The 15,140-nt window shown below is 42.6% G+C and overlaps 1 protein-coding gene across 1 annotated transcript in view; it reads right to left on the bottom strand.

Annotated features, from left to right (window-relative positions):
* grin3a (glutamate receptor, ionotropic, N-methyl-D-aspartate 3A) overlaps nt 1–15,140 on the bottom strand; it is a 79,254-nt gene that overhangs the window by 6,689 nt on the left and 57,425 nt on the right. Inside the window, exon 8 of the mRNA XM_056433174.1 lies at nt 224–385. Coding sequence (XP_056289149.1) covers nt 224–385 — 162 coding nt within the window. The remainder of the gene's footprint in view (nt 1–223; nt 386–15,140) is intronic.

Raw genomic sequence — 15,140 nt, 5'->3', positions numbered from 1 at the left:
ATATGTGCGTGAGGCAGAAAATAGAGAAAAGTAAAAGTGAGGACTCTTTGCTGCACATACTTTAAAAGTAGAGAAACATTTTTTTTTTACATTATCTGTTTACATTCTGTTCCAGCTACTTTCACTCACTTCTTCTGGTGATTGTAATGCGTTTGTTTTTCTGGCTCACGATTGAAATGGTGCTTCGCCGTATTGCACGTGTGTGTATTTGTGTGCGACTTACCTGACTTGTGTGCAGCCAGTATTTGAAGCGGGGCTCCTTGACCCTCGGGATCACCAGCTTGTACACAATGTATTCCGCTACTGTGGTCAGTAGCGATAAGGCCACGCCCACACAGAGCATCACAAACAGGCCGGAGAAATGCTTTATGCCCATCTGCAGCGTCTGGCGAGACACGGGGTAAGAGAGGGAGAGAGGTGGGCAGCGGGAAGGAAGGAGGAGACACAAAGAGGTCAGGGACGCAACGCTGCTGCTTCTGAGGGAGTCGTGGTTGTCTGGAACACTCTGCGTTGGAGCCGGTGGGGCATCCTCACTAAACCAAAGGGACACATCTGGCTAGGTCAACAAAGGAAGGAGAAGCTCGGTTTACAAGCGGGAGCGTGACTTCATTCTTTGATCAGGGAGTCATTACTCCTGCTCACAGAGCGCTGCTCAACTTGTGCTTTGGAAATCACATTTTGCTTTAAGCATGTATGGATTGTTTCAGACCGAGGGTTAAAGATGTGTTTTTGTAACATTAAATAATGTAAACATGTGCTAGTGGAAACCTGAAATACAACTATGAAAACTAGAACAAAAAAAATATGGGGTGGGATCAGTCTCAATATTTGCAAATGCAAACACGAATATTCACAAATGTGCACAGAACAAATTGTAAATGGAATATATTTGTGAATTGTTCTGTGCGCATTTTTAAATCTTTGTGTTTGCATTTGTGTGTCTCTCTGTGTGCATTTGCAATTATTGAGACTGATCTGAACTGATCCGACCCCATCAAAACATGTCCCCTTTAAATATTTCAAATCAAGGCATATAGATAGAAATATCGTACAAAATTGGTGGTTATATTTCAATAGATTCATCATGACAATAACGCTGACTTGTAATGGCCATTGAGTGAAGATATGTTCATGTTTTATGTTGCTATTTGTCAGCAAATTTGTACTTGTTTTTTGTGTTATCTGTTTGTATTGTAATACAAAAATGAATCGAGAAAATTTAGAAGATTGATAACACTGTGTGTGTAAGCATCATTTTCTTATATGAGCAGATGTTGTGTGCCGGAGCGGTCGTGGCACTAGCTTTTGGTTTTCGTTTGCTCAATTGTTTCCTGTTTACTGACAGCATCTCCTGAAGGTTTCTTCCCTTTTTTCCCTGTGAGGTTTTTCCTGATCCGATGTGAGGTCCTGGGACAGGGATGTCGTTTGTGTACAGATTGTAAAGCCCTTTGAGGCTAATTTGTAATTTGTTATAATGGGCTATACAAAATAAACTGAAACTGAATTAGTGTAATTTCAATTTTCTTCGCCATTATTTCACACCAAATGTGTGAACCCGTTGATGTATTGTATTATAGATATGTATATATATGTGTATATATATATATATATATATATATATATATATCCTATATCCATACTGTCACTATTACAGAAAGTCTGGCCGACCTCTGGGAGTTATTGGCTTCCATTCTTTTCAAAATTCCATTAAAAACAGCTCACAAAGACAAAACGCTGAATTGCCAGATGTAATGCATCGTGAATAATTTTTTCCCATAACTTAACTTTAAAAACCCGGCGATCACTGCAACATTTTGAACCCAAGAAATATGGTAGAATATCGCTCAGTTTTTTATTTAAACTCAGTAAACAACACATGAGGTGGAGGGAACGGTGATAACCGAACAAGCAACAGCATGACAACGTCACTAAGGGGAACACGGCAATGCCTGCATACAATACTGAATTCAGCTTTGCCTTTTAAAGAAAAATGGGCACCTGGATCAAGATGAAACATGAGTTTCATTTGAACTCACTGTTAGATTTGTCCTGGTTTCCCTGAGAAACCCTCAGATCATCTCTTGCTGGGATATCAAACATTTCCCCCCTCACATCTTAATTGGCACTCATTCTACTCTGAATGAGTCACCATAGAGAAGCCTCTTAGGAATGAATCCTGGGCCAGCAAGTGTGGCATCTCCTATTGGAATATCACACTTTTCTTAATTAAGCGCGTGTTGCAGTTCCGGCAGAAGTACGCTCTCGGAATCTTTTTTACTGCTGAGTACGCCGCAGCTTGTGCCACAACAATGGCTGCGATGATTGCATTATGAAGTCACGCTGCTAAAAAAAATATATAAAGAATGTATGAAGGATTAAGTTCCTCATTGGAATATTGTGATTTGGCGAGCTGGCTGTTTTGTCAATTGGGAGCGAGAGCCGAGGATCCCGGGGAAGTCGATGCAGACAGTAGTAGTAGTATAGGGACATGTATGTGCGTATACGTACGTGCACGCGCGCCACCTCACATGCACTCTCATGCACGCATATATATGTCCCTATTATGCATATTTTTTATGAAGAAAAAAAAAATTTTAAATAAAAATTAAAATATATTATTTAAAATATAAAAATATTATCACAAATTAAAAATCTATAAAATAAAATAATTCCCTATAGATAGGAGCTCTTGTTTGTACCATTTAAACATTTATAAAACCCTTCCCTGTGTCTTTAATAATACAAAGTGTTTATCAATGTGCTGAAATGAATGTAAGGGGGTGTGTCACCCCAGCCGCACATGCACTGATGTAGTCAGATATCATACATGCACGAGCAGTGAGGCTAATGAGCACACTCTACTTATGAATAGGTAGGGGCGGGAAGCTAAGGTATGGGGGCGTGTTTGGTGGGGAAAAAAAGGTATGTCCGGAGGAGTAGGGAACGATGTTATTGGGTGCATACTACTTATGAATAAGGGGAGGGCGGGCTTATACCGATAGGCTTATATATAGAGAGGGTTTTTGGGGCAAGGGGTCAGTATCCAACAGTCTGGTCACTGGTGTGTACTTCGTAGTTGGCTCCTATTACTATTGTTACTGGTATTGCTAACTGCTAACTCTCCTGCTGCTGCTGTTTGTGGGTGTGTGTTGGATATCTGCCAGGAATATTTTTCTTCTTTTTTATTTTTTTTTAGCTATCTCTTTTATTTTTGAGCTATCTTTTTTTATTTTTTTATTTATATTTATTTTTGAGCTATCTACATACAGTCATTATGTCTGACATCGACAACAACAACGACAACACCATCAACAACGATAAAGACAACCCTGCTGGTTCTATAGGTACGTTGGGGTCCTGTAGTCCTAATAATATAGATAAGCCAGCAGGTGTCGCTGCAGCCGTGTATACAGATGTGGATACAGTCATACCGGGGCGGCGTACCTCTGTTGATGGTCCCTGCGTAGATGCTGAGCACCTAGGGGTCTATGGGTATGTTTACAAGGTTACCTATTCTAACGGTACTGTAGGGCTAATGAGTAAACATATGGGGCGTACCAGATCCCAGGGCTACGTGAAGAGCATGTTATTGTCTGTTAGTGACTGGAGACAGTGTCGTTCAGTAATCGGAGGGTCATTTGAGCCGGGTAACCCGTCTGATAGTATGACCACAGCCCACTGGTATAGTGAAACAGGTGCTCAAATATACCATATAGATACAGGACACCTCCCCCGATCACCGCTAGGGTTTCTATTTGTTAGCAGTTGTATGAACCGTGAACACATGTTGGTATGTAGAGGGGTGACGGGTTATGGTCAGACAACCCACCAGTTCAATAGTAGCGAGTATGATAAATGGTTTCAGACCACATTCTTTGTTCAATGGTGTGATTGGCAGGCCATGCAGGGTCTGTTCAGCCAGGTTGACAAAGCGATCAGGGCAGACAGAGTCTATGAGACTTACGGCACTCTTAGAAAACGTCTTGTCTACGATGATGCGCCAATTGGTATGCAAATTGGGGTGTCTGCTATCATGCGGCCACGGATCTGATAAAGTCGACAAGCCCATGTCTTCTAAACGGGGGAAATCAAGGTAGGTTTCAACATGTGTATGTTTTTATATGTTAATGTGTTTAAAATTTGATGCATAATTGACACAAATGTTTTTTATTTTATTTTCAGACGCTGAAAACACAGATGCCAACCATTCATGGGCCGATCAAGTGAAGAACCCCCCTTATACCTATACTGACAATACGGACGCCGAGGTCACCTGCACTGTTGACCCTGTTGCATATTTTATGGCCGGGCATGCTATGTCCTTACAGCATCATCAGGACACGTGGGAGACCGTTGCAACGAATACCCAAGGGCTTGACATCATAGGTCCTCCCGACTCCCCTAAAAAAGAACACCCGTGTTTCACAGAATGTGTTAAAACGGGTGTTCTACGTCTGCTGTCTACCGCCATACAATACTACAAGGAGAAAAAATGTTACGGATGTTATACTGCTCATCCCAGTCAGATCCACCATCCCTGCCTATGGCCTATACCAGAAGATTTCTACACTGAGCACTATGAGGATTTGATGTATACATTGTGGACCGACGATTTCATACCAACAGTGCAAATGTATGTGTCACTCTATGGTATTGAAACAAAGGCTGATCAGATCCACGGAGCTGCAGCCATGATATGTCATAATCTGCTTACCGTTGATAATGTGACCACAGTGCTTGAAAACATCGAGGACCCTATGCCAGCTGAGTATGAGCCCCCAGGGTACAATTGGGCCCTCAGGCTTGAGAAACTATGTGATAGGTGGCTAAAGTCTGTACATCGGCCACCCTATAACCGTTGAGTATGCTATTGTTTCTTCTTATGGTATCAAACATGTGTTTATCACTATCGACAAAATACGATGATGTGGTGTTTATGTGCGGGTGGGTGCAATAAAACAGTTTGTTACAGATACTGCTGTGATCATTTCTAACAATCCTTTATCATGGATAGGACACTACAGACGATTTATTACGATCCAGCTCATCCGGGGGGCTTAGGTAGTGTAGCAAAACTTCGTAATGCCGTCAGAGAGCAAACAGGTATTATGCCACAATTATCCAAGGTCAACAATTTTTTATTAGAACAAGATGTTTATACCCTCCATGCCAAAGCAGCTATAAACTTCCCTAGGAATAGAGTACTGGTAAGGGTATAGACCAACAGTTTCAGGCCGATCTTGTAGATATGATCGAATATTCAGAGGAAAACGATAACGTACGATACCTATTGATGTGTATAGATGTCTTTTCTAAATATGCCTGGGTGAGATGTCTATCTAACAAATCAGCTGCTTCTGTGACAAATGCCTTTAAAGACGTTTTGAACGAGGGTCGCATCCCTGTGAAGTTGCAGACAGATGAGGGGACAGAATTTTATAACAAAAAATTTCATCAGTTAATGGATCAGTATAAAATCAAGCATTTTTCAACATCAAACGAGACAAAGGCTAGCATCATAGAACGTTTTAACAGAACCTTCAAGACCCGCATGTGGAGGTATTTAACGTCTGTTAACTCACGCAGATATGTAGAGGTGGTTCAGGATCTTGTTAAAGCCTATAATAACTCTCATCATAGGTCTATAAATATGACACCAAGCACTGTAGATAAAAACAATGAAAAAATAGTATTCATGCATCTGTACAAGTTGAAGTCTCAGAAACCCCTGGTTTTTAAATTTAGCAAGGAGATAACGTGAGAATCTCAAAACTCCGTGGGTGTTTAGGAAAGGTTATAAGCAGACATTCACAGATGAGCATTTCATCATATCAGAGTGTCTATCCAGGGATCCGCCTGTTTATAAACTAACCGATAGTGCCAACGATCCTGTGAGGGCACCTTTACGAGGAGAACTACACAAGGTCATTATAGGTAAAAACAAGACGTTTAAAATAGAAAGCGTATTGACCAGAAAAAAACATCATGGTAAAAATATGGTGTTTGTAAAGTGGCTAGGGTGGCCCCAGAAGTTTAACACGTGGATCCCTGAAAAAGACATGGTGCCTGTATAGAAAAGGGTAGGGCCCATCGTTCAAAAGGTCACACACTTGAGCACCATTCATCAGACAACATCGGTACAGTATAGCTATGGATAAGAATGGTTTCTATGTTACACTTCCTAGTAACGCTTCCCACCTGGTATATCCGAATAATAAGATATGGAATTACAGAACCAAATTAGCAAAAACTATCGTCTTAAGCGAGCCACACGAGGTTGGATTGATTGAGATTCAATATCCCAAAATGTGGAACAGCTTCAATGATAGCGACGCCAGCATTCAAATATCCGACGATATAGCAACGGGGGACCGGACTTCTATCGTCATGACAGTGGGCTATTATGAGTCTATAGAGGCGCTGGTTTACGAGTTTAACGTCCGAATCCGTGCCTTAACCAAAAAGCCTTACAAGGAATACATGTACTATGATAGCTTTAAAAATAGGGTCTACATCAGCGACATGGCAAATAGGGACATTGTCATAAAGGGCCGTCTGGCTGAGATTCTAGGATTCGTTCCTGGAACTGGTTTTCCCACAGATGTGGACCCTCTACACCGAAATTACGCCCCACATGCGGCCGATATTCATGGGGGCTGTTATAACATATATGTATATAGTGATATTGTAGACTATCAACTGGTTGGCGATAGCCATGTACCACTCCTGAGATGTATAAATGTGTCTGACGAGGTGCGACGTATACCCACTCTAACTTTTGACAAGCCACACTACACGTCGCTCTCCAAAAACGTGTTTGATGACATTGAGTTAGCTTTAAAAGACGACCAGAACAGGTATATACCTTTTTTATACGGTAAAGTGATTGTAAAGCTACATTTTAGACCCATAAAACAGTATTTCTAAAACTATTGAATGATGGGTCGAACCCCCTACGTTCGAGACGATGGCCGTTATATGACATACTACATGAATCAGGCTGGTGGGGACCTACCGGGTTTTATAGGGGCTAGTACCCAGTATGGAAACGGATTGGGTGGTATGTTTCGAAGTCTTTTCAGAATGGCCATACCTCTTTTAAAAAGAGGATTTAACATCGCTAAACCACACCTAAGGACAGCGGCATCTAATATCATGGGTGATGTTGTCTCGAAAATTACTAAACATACCATGGAGGATAAGCAGGAGGGGCATGGTATGTTAGTGCATATGCGGCGCCCACTGAAACGACCACCAGTGAATAGGGGGCGTTCCCGTACCACAAATAAAAGACGTAAAACAGGTGGTAGAACCAAGAAACCAGTCAAAAAGAAAACAGCAGCCAAACGAAGCAGATCACGGGGAAAACGTGCTCACTTCTCGGCTAAAGACATCTTTTAAAAAGAAAAAAAGAAGAAAAAAACAACAAGACCTAAGTTAAGAAACTAAGAAGCTATGTCTCTTATACATAAACAATCTGCAGAATGTGTAAAGACCGAGCTGGATCTGTTTACGGTTCCTTACACTCAAACATCCCTCGAGAAATCTACATTTTTAGAAATTCCTCCAGTGTCTGCAATAACGGAGACCGGACCCTTGGAGTTCTACATCTCGTCGAGTGGTGAAGATTATCTTGATTTGAATGATTCATATCTGTCTTTGAGGGTGAAGATTACGAATCCTGATGGGTCTGATTTACCCGCTGCCGCAGATGTAGGATTCATAAACTACCCAGGATGCACCTTATTTTCCCAAGTAGACATCATGCTGGGTGATAGACTCATATCACAATCCTCAAATACTTACCCCTACAGAGGAATAATAGAATGTCTGCTCAACTATAGCAAAGACACTCTGGATACACAATTCAGCCCTGGATTATTTTGCAAAGACACAGGCTCACATATGAATGTGACCACCATACAGGGGGCTAACACAGGTTTATTGGAGCGTGGAAAATACACGGGGGCTAGCCGGACGGTTGAGCTAATAGCCCCGATACACTCTGATCTGTTTTTTCAAGAGAAGTTGTTGCTTAACGGCGTCGATATTTCTCTGAAATTCATACGATCAAAAGATGCATTTGCCCTAATGACAGCAGCGGATACGCTGTACAGAGTTAAGATTGTATCAGCCAGTATTTTTGTGAAAAAGGTTACTGTGGCACCCCCTGTCAGAATGGCTCATAGCCGCGCCCTACAGCACACAAATGCTAAATATGCTCTTGACAGAGTCGCTTTAAAAACTTTTTCCATACCAGCGGGGACAAGAGTATGCAATCAGGAGAATTTATACATGGGTCAACTCCCTAAATTCATGGTATTATGCTTTGTGGACAATGAAGGATATACAGGTAGCTACGCAAGAAACCCTTTTAATTTTGAACACTATGATTTAGAGTATTTGAGCATCTCTGCAGACGGACAGTCACACCCTTCAAGACCATTCCAGCCCTCATTCCAATACGGTCTCTACACTAGAGAATATTACCACATGATTCAAACTACAGGGAGGCATTTAAAGGACAGACCGCTGGCCGTCACCCGCAATGATTTTGGGAATGGTTACTCAATGTTCTGCATTAATCTGGAGCCTGACGAAGGATGTTCGGGGAATGTGTCGCTAATTAGAACAGGCAACGTTCGTCTGGAGGCTCGATTCCGTGTACCTCTGCCTAGAACAGTGACGTTGATATGTTATTCAGTGTTTGACTCTGTACTTGAGATATCAAACCAGCGCCAGGTATTGATGGATGCATATTGATGGGTACCTGTTGAAATACGATGAATACCATAGAGTTGACTAGTATAGTCAGAAAATGCATGATTAATGGAACACGTTTTGTGGGGGTCCTGGCCTGTGATCAACTACCTCAGGCAGAATTATACACGTACCCTGCAATGATGATTGTAAACACCCACGCGTCTGACAAACCTGGAGAGCATTGGTTGGCAATTTATATCACAAAACACAATCACGGCTACTTTTTCGATAGCTTTGGGCATGCCCCCGACTATGTGGGGTTCCCCAGAGAAATAAAAGAGTTCCTCAATGAAACGTGTGAGCACATATCTTATTCGAGAAAACAGGTGCAGAACCATCTAGCCACTACTTGTGGGCAGCATTGTGTGTTTTTTCTGTGTCATATACAAAAAGGCTGGCCTTATTCTAAAGTGTTGGCCCTTTACGGCAACAATTTGTTTACTAATGATGCGGTTGTTACTCGTTTCGTTAACAAAAGACACTCTACAGATTGTTGTGGCGATTATTTTCCCTGTGTGCAGTGTTCGTAAACATCATGTAATGTATTATCAGATACTTTATAAATAAAACATGTGACACCCAGTTATTGCTTAGCCTTTTATTCAGAGTATATGTAATGTACTGTATTATCAGATACTTTATAAATAAAACATGTGACACCCAGTTATTGCTTAGCCTTTTATTCAGAGTATATGATATGGACAATTAATACAGGTAATGAAAAAACAACGAGGTAGAGTGGTCAAAATAAATCAAAAACAATTAATACAGGTGATAAAACAACGAGGTAGAGTAGTTAAAACAAAAACAATTAATACAGGTGATAAAACAACGAGGTAGAGCGGTCAAAATAAAAATAAAAAAATAGAGCAATACATACACTCATGGATATACACACACACACACACACATACATATATATTATAAAAAGACAGACACAAATTGTTATACCCGGGTAAAAAGCTTAAAAAGTCACCCAAGGCTTAACAGGTCTGCGTGATCTACCCTTTGAGGTCTTGGGGGTCTTAAAAGGGGTGTCATATTCATCAACACTACGATTATGGGATGTATGTGCTGTGTCCTCATATGTACTAAAGTTATTTGTGTCATTCATCTTATTTTTGGCTACAAGCTTGCGGACCACAGGATTGGGTATAGCCGATAAGGGTACATTTAAACCGGCGAGTGTTTAAAAAAAAACAGCCCATCCCTTTGGTCTAGAGCTGTCTAAGACGTTATGGGAAGCAGTGACACCTCTCACCAAATCATGCAGGTGTGATCCAGGTATAATTTGTTTATTAATGATAAGCTCCCCCCTCTCGTTCCACGACACATCGTTTGAGCTGTTTAACGTATCCAGAATACATTCAGCATGTTTTTTGCTGTTTTTAGGCAAATGTTTTATAACACTCCCCAGAACAAGATCCTTTTTAGGTACCATGTCGTAAGTACCCGATTCCTCTTTTGATGCTGTGGGGTTAGCTCCAGCATGATTCTCTCCAGGCGGCAGCGACAGAGTCAAGACGCTCTTCTCGCGTTCACCTTGTCTCACAAAATTCAAGTATCTTTGTAAAATACCCGCATATTTTTTAGCTTTTTCATATACATCCGTGTCCGGTTTTTCTAACACCTCGCTCATGGTTCTATCAAGGTCGTTTTCCACAGACTGTCTTATAGAACCTTGTCGCTGGTCAGGCATAGTGTGCTTTAGAGCGTCCAATTGTTGCTGAGGCACCAGAAACATTTTCTGCGTATGATCCATCTACTTTGCACTCACTGACCACCTCTGATAAGATTAATTATAAAAGGAATAGCCGCCCCCAACAGAGGGAATAAAAAACCGCCTGTCTGATTGAGTTTCTTCTTCTTACTAGTGAGTGAACACTTCTTTGATGCCACCAGTCTAATAAGCTTCTTCTTCTTCTTTAAGAGATTGTACTGCTTGTCAGTCAAGGGGATATTACCGCTCAAAACATTTAGGGCAATCTCACACAGAGACTTGACAAAATCAGCTCCGGCATTACTCACAATGACTCTCCGTACCTTAGGAGGCGATTTATATATCAACTCTAACAGAGCAATATTCCTTTGCATACGCAGAGACATTATCTCTTGTGCTTCTTAGCCATGTACACCACGGGGTGGTCTGACAACACAGATGTTCTGAGTCTTAAGTGTTCGGGTGTCATGGCTTTATAGTCTATGAGTAAATAACCAAAGGGTAGATGTGTCGCATCATTAAATGACTCTAAAAAATGTCGCGTGTTACCAGGAAACATTTGTCGAGCCAGTAACATAATCTGACATTTATCCCTAGGATTCTTAAACAAAATGAGGTAGTTTGTGTTTAAACTAATAGTACGACTAGCCTTTCCCTGAATGAATACATTTTGCACTAAATATATACAGCTTAGGTTTCTGTGATGTACATATTTAGTAAAAACATTTTGAACTTCGAGGCTGTTACAGGCGTCATTCATTACATCGTCTATGATTAGTAGATTGTTTTGGGTCACGGGTAACAAGTCATCATCACACAGAGATTCGGGTAATCCGTTTACAAAAGTGATCTTGCGTATCTTCAGTAATTGGTCATAGAGAGGCTGCCAACACGAATATATGTATACCACATTGTCAAAACGATGTGAAATAACCCTATCTGCGTTGGCAATAATATCCTTGACAAAAAAAGTCTTTCCACAGTTTGAAGGACCGCTGACTACCAGACTGAAGGGATGTTGAAAACGAGCGTCAAAACCCTGGGTTATATCAGTAGCCATAGGGGAGCGTGGTGTAATCCAGCATCACTCTCCGCTTGTTGTATACAACTCGCACTTTCTTGAAAACTGTCTCATTTCTCAGATGAAAGTGCCTCTTATCCCGCTTGATGGTGTCAGTGGCAGTCATTAGGGGCGGAGCTGGAGCTTGCTGATTGGCTACAAACGAGTGTACCATACCTATTAAAGAAGCCTGTGTGACAACCGCAGCGTTTTTTGCCGTCAAAGACACGCCTTTGCATTTCACAGTGGTCTTGCCCTGTTTCGTTGTGTATGCATAACACTTGGGACCCCCCGAGACAAACTCTGTGATGTAATCCTCCTCAGGGGAGCCACACACGTCACCACTGTTGAGTTCATCGGTTAGATCTCCGAGATAGGGTCCCAGCGGTGGTACAAGGTCTCCAGCCCCAGACGTGAACACGATGCTGTCTGTGTCACAGTACAACACTCTCTCCTGCAGGGTGTCTAACACATCGTACAGCATCAGTCTAGCATGGGCTGTTGTCATAGCCCCTATAAAGACATTTACATCTTTAATGCGAGACCCCCGACTGTCGGCATGTCGCCACTGCACCAACGCCACATCGTCCGATATGAAACAGAACTGACGGACATCAAACTGGTCGCTGAACATCAGTTGGGTGAATCGTGTCGGCTCAGTGATCAGTTCACAGGAAGGCATGTTGTTTCTCATGCTGAAACGACCCCATAAAGAGTTGAGAAGGAGTTTGTTACAACTCCTCATGGCTTTATTGACACAAATTTTGGCTGGATCGAGCTGAATGCCCTCTTTCTCAAAATAGTCCGCCACGTATTTTGCTTTTTCAACATCGGTCTTGACGTGACCAGGATACCCCGATGCCTCCTGCTTGCACTTGAGAAACGTGTTTACATATCCCCTAAACAGGGTGTCTGTCTTGGTGGGGAAGTGCCACACTTCATCAATGTGTACTATCAGGTATCCTTTTCAAGGGCCTTCTGAAGCTCCAATGACACCCATACGCCAGAGAGTTGTCTCTCTACATCGCTGTGTGTACATGCTGTAGACTGGTTCAAATCCTCGGCACATGTCCTGCACAAGGGGAACATGAGTTTTCCATGACATCTGTGGGGGAGGACAGGGTGGAACAAGCCTCTTGGGGGGAGTACCACACATTTTACAAACCCAAAATAGTTATCTATAGAATCAAAGTTCTTGAAGATAATCATAGGGTGTCCTACAGGATAAGGCTTGGTACTCTGCACCATGGGATACAGACTTGTAAAGTCGTAGTATCTGATTTTCTCGTCATTTTCAGCACTGACCTGGTGGTACAGTTTCATGGCATTTGTTCGGCCTCCAAAGAGCGCCTCTCGTGGGTTTAACCGCTCAGGCTTTTTATATGTGGCCATGAATGCCTTCACGGAGGCATTGTGACGTTTTAAGGAGGACCACTCGCACTCCCAAATCACCGTGACACGTACACCATGGTGTCTTTGCAGACTCTGCACTTTGACCTTAAAGGCGTTGTACATTCTACCATAGGTGACCTTGGTAACAGGGTTCACGTCCCCCTGCACATGGCATTTGACACATCCATGATAGAAACACCCTGCAAACTCGTAGCACATCCGCTCCTCAGCATTATAACCATCAACGTAGAAGGGGTCAAATGCTTGCTCGCCATGATTGAGGGCGTGTTTGATGTCGCAGTTGTTTGACCACGACAGGTACTCGAGCCATTGGATGGATGCATCGGAGAATGTTTTGTTCTGAGGGGTGTATGCCCCATCATACGTCAAAGCGACAGTGTCGCGGGGCAGAAACAGTGTCTTGAACACACCCATACAGGCGGCTGCGAGGGTGGTGTAGCTGAAGGGGTCTAACTCGGTACACTGCATGAAACTACTGCGATAGGTTGTGCAGGCCCTTCTCAATAGTTCAACGTCATTGACACAGTACCGAGCGATCTCCACTTGGAAGTCAAATGTGCCTCCACAAACTGATTTGTACCAGCTCATGAACGTGACCTTGTCACTGTCGATCATTTCATTGTACCCATAGTCAGACGGTTCAGGATATTTTCCGACATAGTTTTCATGTTCGCGAGTGTTAAACCGATGGGGAAAATGGCCTTTGGCTAGGTCGACAAAGCCTAAGGCTTCAGGAGTCCTCGACAGACGCATGGGCAGAAAACTAAAGGAGTCAATCCACCGTTGTTGATAGGCCTGATCAAACATCAAAATGACACGGCTCCCTCTCATAGTCACACTAGGTGTGATACCTTGCTTGACAAAATACTCCAGGAGTATGTAGTTGTCAAAGCCCGACGCATTGTGTGCTATGAATGTGTAGCCTCTGTACTTTGGCATTCGATAACGCCGGACAAAGGCCTCAACACACCTTAAAGTTGTGAAACAAAATCGTTCCCCAGACATTTCCATAGAACACACAAAGTTTGCTTCATGTTTCCCTCCGTGAAACCGGGTCTCGAAATCGAACAGTATATAGTTTGTCTGTGCTACTTTCTTCTCAACAGGTTGAATAAAACAGTTGTGCTCTTTGTCACTCTCCAGTCGGGGCTCCCCACAGTGTGTACACTTTTGTGTAGCACACGTGTGGGGCTTTTTGGCCAGTCTGTAGAGCGTCCCGCAGTCGTCACAGTGTTTCAAGGTCTTGCAGGGGATATACTTGTGAACTATTTCAGGTTTTTTGTGCTGTTCAAAGCAGAATTTTGAATTACAGAGGCGTTTACAATCACCACATTTCCGCTTTGCCCCGCCCTGGGTCCGACACTCTATGGTGAAACACACATTGCATCTCTGTGAGCAATTGTGATACAATATGGTACTGTATGTTTGATAACAATAGTCGCAAATGTATCTCGCCCCGAAAAAACCCTTCTTGTTTTCGATCAGGTAGTAATGATTATTGTGTAGATATAGCCATACTGTTTGAGGGTGTGGAGTGTCTTGGGTCTGAAAACATTCGAGACGTTTACAGCCTGCTCGGTTGTGGAAGACTATGATCTTTACACCCAAAAGTCTTTCAAATTTACCAACGTCTGTGAGTGTGATAGGGTGGTTTATATCAAAACCGGCTGTCTGCTGTATCCGTGTAGCGTAGGTCAGCCTATCAGCCGCTGAGGTCTGGGGGTATTTATAATGTGCTATACACATGGCAAAGCACAGTTGATTGTCCAGGTTACCCGCATGGTAGAGAAACCTGCCTTTTTTAGACAGTATTTCGTCATAGGTCACCCCTCCCAATTTTAGTCGTTCCCCAACACCCCCACTCCGGTTACGGGCTACTGTAACAATCAGGTCCAACGAATCGTCAGATATCGAGTCATCATTGCTCTGCAATACCTTGGATATTAGCTCAAGAAACAAATCCGCATTGTATGCATCATCGGACCGTAATATGGCTTGCACATCACTGGCCAGCGACGGCCCTCGCAATACGACATTCAAAACACTACCTCTAGGAGCTGTATTCACAGCTTGGTCGATCGCCCCACCCACAGCATCACGAATCAAGGAGGGAATCATTTCAATATCATGAAGCCGTATGTTACGAAAATCAACACGCTGGCGTAGCTCAAAAGCATTAAACAA

This window comes from Pseudoliparis swirei, chromosome 15 (assembly GCF_029220125.1).
Source record: "Pseudoliparis swirei isolate HS2019 ecotype Mariana Trench chromosome 15, NWPU_hadal_v1, whole genome shotgun sequence".
Classification (NCBI taxonomy): domain Eukaryota; kingdom Metazoa; phylum Chordata; class Actinopteri; order Perciformes; family Liparidae; genus Pseudoliparis; species Pseudoliparis swirei.
Note: the sequence above shows the minus strand (reverse complement) of the source record. Positions and strands in the feature narration are given on the sequence as shown.